General features: G+C 43.6%; 1 protein-coding gene across 3 annotated transcripts in view; it reads right to left on the reverse strand.

Moving 5' to 3' along the window:
- Positions 1–13,805, reverse strand: part of SUSD4 (sushi domain containing 4) — a 71,274-nt gene extending 57,469 nt beyond the window's left edge. Inside the window, exons 1-2 of one of the 3 annotated variants that reach the window (XM_061350446.1) lie at positions 13,511–13,805; positions 13,052–13,207 (exon numbers count right to left, since the gene is read on the reverse strand). In XM_061350446.1, the coding sequence (XP_061206430.1) occupies positions 13,052–13,172 (121 nt within the window). In that variant the 5' untranslated portion in view covers positions 13,173–13,207; positions 13,511–13,805. Of the gene's footprint in view, positions 1–13,051; positions 13,208–13,474 lie in introns of all 3 variants that reach the window. The other 2 variants (XM_061350445.1, XM_061350447.1) reach the window with 2 other exon arrangements.
- Positions 13,806–14,191: the final 386 nt, after the last annotated feature.

The following is a 14,191-nucleotide window of genomic DNA, read 5'->3' on the forward strand; positions in this document are numbered from 1 at the left end:
CAGGGCACCAACCAGCCCTAGGTTTCAAAACTCAATAAGATTGGTCAGAAATATATCAAATGAATACAGTCAACTTCAATAACAGAGTCAAGACTGAAATTAACATTACAAGTAGGAAGAAAAGGGAACCTATACATAAACCTCTCAATAGTCCATCTCTCAATCCCTTTTATCCCCGTGGAGTACATCCCTGTCTTTTCTTTTTCTTCTTGTCTTTTTTTGGCTATTTCAGATCAATGCAAATGGCTATAAAGCATTTGTGAAGAATTTTCTTGAAAACTAGCTGATCTAGACAGATAGAGCAGATGACCTACAGAAGGCTACACAGGAGCCAAATTACAAAAGAAACGTATTAAGTATTATTGAAGTGAACAGAGACTCTCCCAGAAAAAGCACCAGTCCACCTATTTTCTTCTAAGTTAAGTACTTCTGAAAATGGGTCAGAGGACTGTCAGGGCTCTGAGCAAGAATGAAGCAAGAATGAGTGGTCTTCAGGTGCTGAAAGGAGAGGCTGTATATGCAACCAGAAGAACTGACATCATCTTGTGTTCTAGAAATGCGAGATTTCCTTCATCCCTTTATGTAAACTGAGGTGAGGCATTGCTTTAGAAATCTTTCATAAGGCCAAATCTATTCATCTCATAAAACCTCCACTCACCCCTATCTCCTTCATCCCCAAGGTCAGGTGTAGGAGATAAAACAGAGGATCCACATTTGCTCTTGTAGGAAATTTGGCAGTACTGCTGGCAATCAGAGCCCCCACAGCCTGAACGACTGCCTTGGAGCAAGAAAGCAAATTCACAGGAGAAATGGAAAGCTGATGAATAGGAAAATCCCTACATCATATTTCCAAAGACATTTGGATCAGGGAAAAAATAGCAAATGGTATTTCCAAGCTAACAAATAGCAGCATTGTGTTAACATTCACAGTAAGCTGCCAGTCTCATTGGCTCCTGAAATGCTGCTGCAGCTCCTTGTACCGCTTTGGCTTTATACTTCAGAGGAGATTTTTTGATATCAGAATTATTTCACTGAAAAGACAGAAAAAATCAGCATATGGAAAATAGGTTTTTCTACCAATATATGCATAGATGCATTATCAAAGGACTTTTTCCTCTCTACGAAAACAACCAAAGAATTAAACTGAGATTAAGTATGGCAAAAAGTGACCACAAACAGCAAATGCTAAGATGACTGAACAGTTGCAACTGGGAGCTTGTTACACTGCTTCCTTGGGGGGAAAAAAAAACCAACCAAACAATTTGGAATTCCGATCAGATTTGTAACTATTTCCTGTGAAAATCTGCATTTTTAAATCACAGCTTTAAAGAGGCCAGAAGGGCAAATGTAATGAATCACTTACCAGTGATACTAATGCAAAATCCCTTTAGCTGACATAATCCTGAGCTACTTTAAATGAGTGCCCCCTTGCATTTTTTGTATTCTAATAATGCTAGCGTTCTAAGAAACTGGTTTAAATGCAATTTTTTTTTCTGTCTGCTTTATAAAGTTATATCCCTGTAAACTTGGCCTGGCTGACATACTCATGTTATGAACGAGTTAGTTAAAATGGCATAGACCTACTTGCTCTAAGTACAGGGTTTCTCAGACAGTCTGCTGGAAGAACCAAGAAAACTCTACCACATGCAGAACCCAGAGTTAAAAAACGCACCCATCAGTAGCACCCAAGAAACACCCCTCCTATTACATCAAGGCTACTGCAAAAAGGCATCTTTCATCTTGGTTTTGACAAAATTTCTCTCCCCACAGTGAATGCAATTTATCTGACGGATTTCTTTGAAATGAGGAACGAAGTCCTTCTCTGTAATGTTACTGCATATGAAATAAAAATGAAATGGAATCTAAATATATCCAACACTGTTCTGCTCTCCATCCTTCACATGAATCCAATATCATTCTTGCACCCAAAGAGAAGCATTAAAGGCAACACTCATCCATTTTTCAGTGTGAAAAGCAACCTTGCAAACGTTAAGAAGAAGCGTAAGAACCTTGAAACGACTGTCAATGAGAGTAGTATATTTTTTGCAATTTCATAGCTAGGATTTTTTTTTTTAGTATCTTACTCTTATCCTACGTACATGCACATCTCTATTTATCTCTTTATCTGTCTATCTCCATGTAAGGTTAGTAAGGGCATGCTTAAGTGCATTAGTGCATAGGTGCATACAAAGACAGTTATTTACCCCTCCTTTATCCCTCCTTTATAACCAGCTAGTCCATGTGCCATTTCCTGCAATTTTTTCCACTGCACCTCTTAACAGCAGCTGTGCTGTGGTGTGTCCCATCATGACCCGATTTCAAAGAGATCATAAGTCAAATGGAGTTGGGCTTCATATGCACGTATTTTGCCATCATTTGTATATTTTGTTTGGCGAGGATTTTTACTGGGATATTCCATTTGGACTATAATATCCTAGCCTCTGCAAACTAGCCTAGTCCTGACAAAATCAGCCCTAGACTGTACGTTTCTTGCACAGGCCTCTAAGACAGATGCAGTGGATGAAGGCAACAGTGAGAGATGACACACAGGCTATCAGCGGTGAATGGCTCTGCTAGATTTGCAAGATGGATTCTTCTGTCTGGACAACCATTTCTGAGTGCCATTCTTCAAAGAGAGAAAAGCTGAAACAACCACCCCACTCTCTGAGACATGAATCATATATCAGAGAGAGAGGGAGAGTTTCAGAATGTGGGAGAGGTAACTGAATGCTGTCAAAGGACCAGACTGCAGCAGTATAATTTGCACAGGGGCACACATAAAAGGGGGGTGCAATCATAGTAAGGTGTGCAAATTAAGGATTTTGTGGCTTCTGATAAATGTACACCACTGGTGCTTCTACACATAGACCTTATTCATTCTGTTTCTTGCTTGCTGCTGTGACTGAAGGGCTTCTGAGGAGCAAAAGGAGAGGTGGGAACACCTGGTGACTGCATCTAGGTTGTGCTGTCACAACCACGTTGCACACTCCAGCTGACCCATATAACTCTATGTAGTATTAACCTGGAGTTACATCTAATGAAAAGAAAGGCTGCACCCTCTATACTTCCCTCTCACAGAAGAACCTCAGGTCTCAGCAGAGAGAGCAAAAAAGGAGTGCGAAAAGAGGGCAATGCGCTTGAACAAGTCAGCGATGGGAAGAACTGCCATGGAAGAACTGCCATAATTACCCCTGAACCTAAGGAAGGATAGTGCAGCAGTTGGGTTGCAGTCTCAGCAGCGTGGTGCTCCCACAGAATGGCTGTCACTGTACTTTTGGGGGTTGTGGCCCCCCTTCAGAGGAGAGAAGGGTGTTCTGCATTTTACAAGCTCAAGACAAACATCTTGCGTGCTCATTTTTACTACTGCTCATGATAACGCCATTTTATCTTAATTCCGTCAAGATTATTGCAATGCTGGTAATTGCAATCAAGCTATTTTATAAGTCCAATTTACAGGAGACCAAATTATTTATTATTTATTTTCAGTTCTAAGTGGATCATTTATGTTTTCTCTGAGTAATATGATGTGTACAAAATGTCCCTAAAAATGTCAATGAAGTGGAGAGACACAGAAAGAATGACTCTGTCTCACAAGTACCCGTGGCTTTCGGAATGCAAATCATTATTACACAAACACAGGAATAGCACGGTAGGATTAGAAATAGATAAAAACCATACTGTATGCCATGAAGTTCTTACAGCTATGGTTTACCCAAGCAAGTAGTCCTGTTGACTTCAAACCCCACACAATCGTAATCCTCCTCTTGATAATTCATCTCTTCACATTGCTCTATACCTCTCAAACTTCCATTTTAGCCTAAACAAACAACTCCTCCCCACACACTCACTAATATCCCCGACCTCTCCCTGTGCCACTCTAGATTCCTGAACAACACAGTCTTTCTGGATACCCACTATCAGCACCCATTTTACTGGCAACAGGAACTCAGGCACTGGAGGTAACAGCTCCAAGTAGCTGCTTCTAAAGTTCCACTTAAAATTGTTTATTTGCGAACACAATGGAAGCTTTAAGCTACTGACTGGCTTTTGTATGTTTCTAATCTATTACCACGGGGCTATTCAGTATATACAACTTCAGTCAGTCTACACAAGTAAAACACAAATTCACGTGAGTGCAATTTAGTGTGGCAATAACACACTGTTTACATCATGATCAAGTACAAAGAGCTGGGCTAATATCCCCAAGGAGAACAGATTGCCTAAATAAGCATCTTTCATAAGAGGGCTCTGAGAGTTATTCCCAATTGTTTCCAGTTGTGACTTTGGAAAATACTTTCAAACCCTTCCAAACTAGCAAGGCAAAGCTGACCTTTCTCATAGCTGCTGGTGAGATGACTGATCTCGTGTTAAATACAAATGTAGCTGTGACCTTAACTAAACCAGAAAATGTAAGTTCCACCATGAAGAATCACAACAGAACCTTCCATGTGGGTTCAACATACGAACATAGGGCAGTTACAGCTAAACCTGAGCCCCCAGACTATTAACTAATAGCTAATTTTTCAGAGACACTATGCTGGGCTGGAGCAGTCAGGATGCTTCCCTCCCTGATTCAGGGAAGTAGTAGGTAGCAGTAGTCAGCATGGCCAAAGACACAGGACTGGTGGAGCTGAGCCAATAGGCAGCACGGTGGAGGAAGCAACACTTTGGAATCCCACACTAGAGATACAAATCCTCAGGGAGTCCCATGTTACAGCAAAGAAGATTCAAATTAGACTTCAGAAAAGCCTTTTTACTGGTTAAGAGAGTGAAACACTGAGATAGATGGGGAAATTGTAGAGTTTGTAACGTAAAGTCTTGCATGACAACTATTCTGGACAGGAGGATGATTTGTGGGAGCTTATGAGACCTTTTCCAGTCCTATTTCTGTGCTGCTTCTCTCAAGTCTATTGTCCCACCTCTGGAAAGATGGAAACAAATTTTTTATTCCATACTTTTTTTTCTTGCATACATTCTATGGTGCTAATGAGAAAAGTGAGAACAGGATACCATGGTTATCGGCTTTCCCTCATGAGCATCTTCTCCTCCCTCCCAGCACATGAGAGCTTCTCTCTTGAATTTGTATGGTTCTCTCCATCCTCCTGCCAGATAAAAAAATATGTGTGCTGCTGCCTTCCTGCAATACCAGAAAGAAGATCTGAAGGCTCCACATTTTCAAATACAGCCTCTCCTTTCTAGTGTATTCTCTAGGTTTCTGGGAGTCCAGTGATATAACGATCCCCCTGATTTACGTGTGTGCTGTATCACGCTTTTTCTTCAGCAGTGTACAAGAAAGTTTATCATTAGAACACTATCTCATGATATCCTTGATAACCCAGCTTCTACATAAGCTAACCCTTAGTAACCTCACCTATTTTCTTCTTCAGTCTATTGTAAAGCCCCATCTCCTCTTTTCAGTTTACAAGCAAACTTTTTTTTCCCCCCAGATTTTGCCAATTTTTATTAAGTGCAGAATTTGGCTTTACACAGAAACTCTGCTGCACCCTTAGCCTTAGCATGCTTCCCAGCTCTACATTTTGCATTGCTTCACCACCTGCATTAAGCAAATGAAACAGCAAGGAACCAGCCACTATTCCTAGTCATCCTTTTATGTCCTTTACATTACACCTTATATTTTTACAAGCAACCAGTTGTTGAACTCATTCTTTTACACCCACTGATTTCTGAGCTGCAATGGGCGCTATAAAGCAGTGGCACTCACACCACAGTCTGCACAGAGCTACCTGGTCATGCAATGCTCTTCTCCTCTCTAACTGCTCAAGGATGTTAGAATTAATTAAAAATCACAGTCAGTATTTTCCTAATGTTTCTAAGTTTCATGTAAACTGTGATCAGGAACCGCATGACTGAGCAAGGCAGAAATATCATCCCTGTTGATGTGTGCTTTGTACGATGAGGAACGGCATGATAGCATTTTGAGGGCTTGACCCTAACATAACATTTTCTTATCTTTTTTATTATTCAGAAGATGATGTTCCAGTGTCTGGAAAAACGCTGTGTGCTGTCTCAGACATAAAGGAGTCAGGCAAATAAACCACACTGGAAAAAAACTCCCTCTGTGATTTGCTTAAGTAGCAATTTATGTGAATAGGAAATCTGCTGCTCATTTAATTTTGAAGGCAGTCACAGCCAAAAAATCCTATTATAAAGGCCGTATCATACAAATATGGATTAGGAATTTCCCTAAATTCTATTTACAGAAGAAAGTGCTGGACAAAGATGCAGAGGATCTCTTCCCTGTCTATGGCAACATCTATTTCTTACTTGAAACGTGGCTTCAAGCCATTTAATCTTGCTTTCATCATTTCCCCATCTATGAAGGGACATAATAAAATTTATTTTCCTTTACAAAGTGCTTTGAACTCTATGGATGAGAAGGGCTTATGAAAAAAAAGGTCACATTTTTATCACTATTGTTTCTACTAACCTAACGCAAGCAAGAATATTTATCAAATTATGGGTTTAATAAGTTTGACTTATCAACAGCCAGCAGTGATGATAGCAGAAAAGCCCCATATACTACTTTCTAAAACTGGTCATACTGACAAAAACAAGGCTTGTTTAATAGAGAAATATTCCTGGTAAATTCTGGAACTTCCCTACAGAGCAAAAACTTTGTATAATCCCATAATAACAAACTGAACCCAGGATGGACACAAACCAGTTTAAAAGTTGATATGATGCTGGGGTCACCCATCACAAGCATGAAAACACATCCAACACATTTTCCCTGCAGGAGCTCAGTGAGCACAGATGGCACCAACAACTACTTCCAGTGCTTTTAGTACATGGCAAAAGAAACACCTTAATTTGGATAAATCCCATTAGCAGCCCAGCTGTTCAGGAAACACTATCGGGAGTCCCCTCTGAAAAACAGGCAGCTAAACTCATATCAACAGAAGCAGTGTGGTAGGAGAGCCAGAAGCTAAGTGTGGACATGAAGAAATGCTGCTATAAACTGCTCCACCGTGAAACCTAGTAGATGTACATACAGTCTGCAGTTGGTTTCATAACACTTTCCTTGTGCCATGTCAAAGAAAGTAGCTGAGAAGACGTGAAACTAAGTGAGGAGATGTTGGTGTCACAGTTAAATTGCTGAATTTGGTGAGACGTGTGTACCTCCAGTCCCCTTAATATGTTAGCAAAGCAAATTTTTACACTTATGGAATCAAATTGTACACACCACATCACTGACATCCCCTTCAGCTCATTTTCTGGCTAAGTTTTATTCGCCACTAAGTGCAGCCCAGTTTTTCATTCACATCTGCACTGGCATATAGCAAGTATGAATTCAGCTGCACTTTGTTGTCCTTTTCATGCCTAAAAACTCACTGAAACACAAGCGCAAGTGCAAGGTTTTCTACTTCAATAATGTGTATTTTGTTTAAAAAATAATTAATCTCAGAGGTAGACGATATTTGGAAAAGAACTGAAAAACATGAAGGAAAATGTAGGAAAAATCCTTAAGAATCTGTGAAAGTCGAGAGAACATCTTCCTAATTCTCGTAAGGATATTTAATTATTAATCCACACAAAAACAGCAACAAAAATCACAAATGTTAGAGGACCTTCTGCTTTGGTGAGCTTTGTTAAAATCCCTGTTTCTCACTCCTGGAACATTTTCTCTGGGAGGATCTCAACTACTTCATAACATGTCCATGAAATACATCGCTTGTCTACTTTACAGATGAGGAAATCGAGCAAAGCATGATTAATTCATTCTTCTAAAGTTGTAATCATCCCTAATACAGAGATCAAAGATACTCTGGGAGTAAGGGAGCAAAATTACTCTGGGTAATTCTGGGAGTAAGGGAGCAAAGCAGAGAAGTTAACTTCAGTCTCTGAATCCCATGGCAAATCAGGGATAAGCCTCCCACTTGCAAGGTACTAATTTGAGGTTAATCTATCAAAGATGCCCACCTCTCACAAGGCTGCAGGCAGTGGATGTGCCACTAAGATAAATGAGCTGCCACCCTCTGATGTTGCTGGCCTTGCCACTTGTAATCAGAATGGCTACAAAATGGTGCTTAACTGCTAAGATAAGCGTGCAGAGAGAACGGAGGTTATATGAGGCGGACCTGGGATAGAGAATAAGATTGTGTCACAGTGGGGAAAATCTGTTCCTTCCAAAATACTGAGCTTCTCCAAGGAGCCGGAGGTTAAAAGCAGTCCTGCAAAATAACTGATGATTCCATCAAATGTACAGAGAACTCAAGGCTGAAATGTCTATTTGGCTTGACAAGTAAAGCAGAGGCACTGAGAGGGAGTGACTAAAATACATTAACTAAAGGCTTAGTGAGGAGGTATAAGAAAACATTCTGATTTTTCAGAAAACCTTCTTCATAATCACAGAAGTGCCTGCAAGGCAGTTACGGGGAATCTTTGTCTGGCTTCTCTCATCAAAACCAACTGCAGGCTGACAAAAAGTAAACCTTTTGGTGAGCCTGCATCATCAGCACACACGAAAAACTGTACTACCTCAAGGAAACGAGTCCACCATCCTCAGAAACATGATGGATATGTTTTTAGTAGCCACTATAGCCAAATGCATGACTTAGATACTATAACCCAGGCATAACAAGGACTTACATGCAATAAAATCACAGAGCAGTAAAAATTCAGCTTTGATCTGGTTTTTTCAACCCACCACTGTTCCACAGGGTATTACTAACATTGAATGTAATGTTTGAAGGCTTTGTAACATGCCAGATTTCTTTACTGTCAGGCATGACATACAGTAATACCCATCTTAAAAGCACCCACAGACATGCAGACGTGTTGTCTGCAGGACATGCAACCAGGGAATCCCAGCAAATGGACTGCAATGCCAAAAAAAAGCACTAAGATGGGATGAGAACAACTGGCTAGGCATCAGCCCTGCAGGAACAAGCCCTGCAGGAACAAGCCCTGCAGGAGAATCAGAAGCTGAAGAGAAACGACCAGCATCATATAATGACAGGAAATGTATCTGGGATGTCTGAACAGGAGCAGGGCAATAAGGCATGGGCAGCTATTCTTCAGCTCTATTCTGCACTGGTGAGGCTCCCGGGCAGTGCATTCTGTAAGGACATGGCTCCATGGAAGAGAGCTCATGGTCTGAATGACCAGAAATCTAGAAAGTATGATGTAGGCTTAGGAAAAGTTTGGAGGAACTGGAGCAATCCCATCTTTAGAGGAACTGGGGTCAGCATTTCTACAGCAGAAGATCAAAGGGATGGAACCGAACACCAAAGACAGCCAGAAAGCAGCAGCTCTGCTGAACAACTGCTGTGAGCAAGATGCAAAATAGCAGGTTTATACAGCAGCAAGGATGTTTCAGGTTAGACCTTGAGAAAAGCTTTCTCATGTATAGGTTGATGAAGCACTGGCAGAGGGTGCTTAAAGATGTGGAAACTTTTAAAGGTGATTAAACAAACTTCTTGCAAGAAGACCACAATTACACATGACCCTGCTTGAGGCCAGGAAGCAAGAGGAGGTGACAGCCCATAGCCCTGTCCAAGCCTACAGAGAGGTGTGTTGCAGCCCTGAGCCTCTCCATAGAAACATGGAGAAGAGCAGAGCTCACCCAACTGACCTAGAACAAATAAAGCACACCTGGGAGATGTCCGGGTACAATGACAAAATTCCGAGGGCACATAAGGAACCTCAAATCCAGAAGCTTACTGAGCTGTTCTTCTATTCCTGTTAGATTTCTCCAGTCCCCCACACCTTCAATACAATTCCAGGAATTTGAAATACGTGTAAAAATATATTCTTAGAGCTATTATCTCCAAACTAGATGTTTAACAGTAAACCCTGCACAGTGCCTTGAAACTCCAAAGTAACTCGTCATCAGCTCCATTGCTTGTGTATTCCGTTTTCCCTCTTACGAGCTTTCCCATCCTGCTCCTACTTTCTTGGTTTCTTTCTTTTTTTTGTCCCTCACTGAAAGAAAAGCGCTGCACTGGTTCATGTCCAAAGGGCAACGAAGCTGGTGAAGGGCCTGGAGCACGAGTCTGATGAGGAGCAGCTGAGGGAACTGGGGTTGTTTAGTCTGGGGAAAAGGAGACTCTGGAGAGACTTTATCACTCTCTACCTACATGAAAGGAGGATGGAGCCAGACGGTGGCTGGTCTCTTCCCAAGAAACAAGTGACAGGACAAGAGGAAATGGCCTCAAGCTGCGCCAGGGGAGGTTTAGACTGGATATTAGGAAAAAATTCTTCACCAAAAGGGTTGTCAATCATAGGAACAGGCTGCCCAGGGCAGTGGTGGAGTCACCATCCCTGGAGGTACTTTTGCAGTTGTGGCACTTAGGGACATGGCTTAGTGGTGAACTTGGTAGTGCTGGGTTAACGGTTGGACTCGATGCCCTTAACGGACTTTTCCAGCCTAAACAATTCTGTGATTCTCTAAACAAAGATGGTTAGATGAAAGCCACAAGCTGAAGTATGAGAGATTTACTTTATCCTCGGTATCAGCAGAGTTAAATACATCAGGGAGGAATGAGGTATATTGATAGCTGAAAGGTTTGTTCATTTGAGTTCACTTCTACAGCAAATTTTCTGCTAGATTCACTTTTGAGAAAGTCAGAATGTAATAAACAGAGTTACTCTCTGTAGGGTTATTGACAAGAAAAAAAGAGTTATAAGTAGTATTGATTTGGGGTGAAACGGTAGAACGTGACAATCAATAGAGCTTAGTCATATATAAAACAGGAGTCACACAAGTCATGACAGGATTATTACAGGAGCCAAATCCTGGTATCAGCTAAGGAAGGGAGGAAGCCATAAATGGGATTCAAAGCATAAGCTGTGGACTGATTTATAGAAAAACAACCCTAAACTATTCATTTTCATTTTTTAATATCTGAGATAGTTTTTAATTCAGCGTTTTGTCACTGCTGTTTTTCTAACGCTTTTGAAACAAATTCTTTCCACCTCCATAGTATTTTCATTAAATGTCATCAAAGCTCTTTTCAAATCTCAGAGAGAAGTGTGATTATCCTTATTTAACAGATAATGAGAAGACAGAGAAAGAGATCGGGGCTACGTTTTCCAAAGCAGTCAGTAATGCCTGGATCTGTCTGGATACGCAAATCCATAAAGCAAGAGCCCTACAGAAACCAAATTTGCAAAGGTCCTGGGAAACCACAACTTTGTTCGATGTCAATGACTGCTACAAGTTCTCAGACTCTGGGTCACAGGCTGGGGATCAAGAAGCTGAGCCTTCACAGCAAGCTGCATAAGCACAGTAAGCTTGCTCCCAGATACAACAGAGACTAAAATAGGAGGGTTCCTAATTTACAGTCCTCTCTTCTAATTACAAAGCTCGTTATTTTTACCACTTGAATGACTCAGGGTGAAAAAAAACACCCCAATGACCCTATATTTTACTACGTGAAAGATCTGTACATTTACTGGTATTTATATAGTGCCTAACTTCCGAGCACAACCACACTGGAATATAATAGCAATAATAACTTCAGAACAGCAATGAATATTTTTCCCTGGTTATTTTACCCCGCACAATCGTTCAGTGCATTGCCTTTTCCTAAATTCTGGACCAAAAAAAATTGAAATAAGAATTCTTGAAAGATCCTAAAATGCCTTACAAATGCAATTGGACACAGAATTAGTTACGCTACCAAGGTGAAAGGCAGCAGTGTTGATAATGATCAACATCACACAAGAATTTATTGCAGGCTGTGATGAAAACCACTACATTCAAGGGAAACATAAACCATATTTTGAAGAACCTCTTGCACTAATCAGCTAAATAAACGCCGACAATCAAACTGCGGGATATACACAGCCTCAGGGAGGAGGGGGCCTTGGAACAGTCTCAGTTTTATGAATGGAACCATAAGAAGGAGGTTAGAGAAGGACAGGAGCTCACACAACTCCAATTGCGAGGAAGGCACAGGACAGGCAGAATGGCATCACCACACTGAAATGCAAGCTGGACAGGAAACCAAGGGTAACGCAGTTGGGGGGGTAAAGAAAAGCCATTGATTTCTAAAGAGAGGTTTGTAGATATTGCAACAGTTTAAAAGCTTGTTTAGCTGGAATCACATTTGCAGTCACAGGATTTCTATTGGAAAATGGCATTATTGTCTCCAGATGGGAAATTAGGAGTGAATCACATCAGGAGGAGGATGGACAAGAAAACCTTTTGAGGTCCTCTTCAGACGAATTTCTGTAAGTCTGTGTTTCAGTGACAGAAAACACATCTGGATCAGAGCTGCTTGGGCTTAGGCGTTCAAGTTAGAAATTTTTGGCATAAGTCTTTGGCATGAGGAGAAGCCCAGGCAATTTTTATATTGGACTCAGTCTGCCATTAGTGATGCGATTCAATCATAAAATGGCTTATTCCCCCAACACAGATATATAATATCATAGCAGAGTAGAAATGTGGAGCTGCTCTCATTACCACAGCTAAGTTCATTTTACAGCAAAGCAGTTTACTTTAAGACTTTTCCAGCAACCCAAGTCTAATTATGGAATCAATTTAAAGCAATTTTGTAATTAAAAGTACCTGCTGAAAATATCTCACAGGCTCAATAATTTAAAAAGATAGCATTAAAAAAAATGTAATTAAAACAGAAAAGCCAAATGAGGTTGGGTCGCTCCTCCACGAGGAGAGTGCTGAAGGACGTTGCATTTTCAGACCCAAATCGCCCGCTTCCTCCCCAAGATCTCTGCTCTCCCTAGCTGCGTGGGGGTACGAGTCAGCTGAGAGATGGCCGTGTGGACCGCGGTGGGGAAAGCTCCTTTTTTGGCCTTTTTCTCTTTAAATTCAAAGAAAATAGGCTGTTTCAAAATCACGCTGTACTTCCATAGAGCACTGCTCCCTAGCAGGCACCGGGGTGAGGCTCCCCTCCTCCCGGCGGTCCCTACGAGGGATGGGGGGATCAGGACGGAGCGGCGCTTCTCTCCCCGCGGAAGGCACCGGGCTGGGGGAGGAAGTTTCCCGGCTCCCCCCCCCTCCCCGGGGTTGTGGAGGTAGAGGAAGGGGAACGGCTCGTCCTGGGGCTCGGGGCTGCTCACTCACCGCCCGCCGCCGGCCCCGGGCCGATGCTCAGCGCCAGCTGCATCCAGAGCGCCGCGGCCAGCGCCCGCCGCCGCGCCGCCGGGAGGGCACCGCCGCCGCTCGCCTGCTTCCCATGACACATCTTCTGCCCGCCAAAGGCATCCGGTTAGCCGCCGCCTGCAACGAGAGAGCCGCTCCGCCTCGCCGGTGCCCGGGGCTCCGCGGGTCGACCCCGGACCGCCTCCCCCCCCGCCCGGCCCCGCTGCCGCTACCTGCCGGGTCCCCCCTCCCAGTCAGCCCCGGCGGGCACCTCCGCGGCTGCTGCCGCTGCCTCCGCCGCTGCGGCTCGGGGCCGGGCTCGCACACACACACACACACACACACACACACACACACACACACACACACACGCACACCGGCACACGCAGCGCGGCTGAGCCCTACCTGCGGGGGGGGGCAGCGCGGAGACGCAGCGCGCACCTGCCCCGGCCGCCGGTCCTTGGCCGCGGGGAGCCCTGCGCTGCGGGACCGCCGGCGCCCAGCGGCAGCGCGGGCAGCCCCGCCGCCGCGCACACGCATGGCAGCCGCGGGCAGGGCTGCGGCGCCCCTCCGCGCATGGAACGGCACGGCAAGGAATGGGTGTCCCGCCGGGTGGGGAGCGGGGCGGGGGTAGGGCTCTCACTGCCCCGTTCCACGGGAGCCCGAACGCTTCCAAGGGCTGAGAAACGTGAAGTTGGTGCTCAAGCCCCTGGTAGTTTCTGGTTGTTTTCGCTTCAAAAAGAGGGTTCGTGGTGGGAAGCTCTGAGGGAGCACCTTTAAGATGCCCCTATGCTTCATCATGTGTTAGGTATGAGGTAAGGTTTTTCCGTGCAGATGCCGGTGCCGCATCAGTCACAGTTTGTGGAATGAGGAGGTGTACGACAGAGCACTCGCCCATCAGCTGCCAGTGGGGAAAGGCTGTATGCCCAGGCCTGCCAGCTGAAGCAATTTGCTGTTAGGAAGCAGCACCCAGCTGGATTTAGACAATCTGTGAAATTCACTGCCACAAATCACTGAATTGGAGACACTGTGGCACAGCTGTGGTATAGCTCTGTGTTTCCTGGTGCCATTCACAGTGCACTGGGTTAGGGCTATCACGCCTTCAACCCCTGCACAGTGCAG

This window comes from Neopsephotus bourkii, unplaced genomic scaffold (assembly GCF_033783945.1).
Source record: "Neopsephotus bourkii isolate Nb327-2 ecotype Australia unplaced genomic scaffold, CSIRO-AGI_Nbou_v1 NB_518, whole genome shotgun sequence".
Taxonomy (NCBI): Eukaryota; Metazoa; Chordata; class Aves; order Psittaciformes; family Psittacidae; genus Neopsephotus; species Neopsephotus bourkii.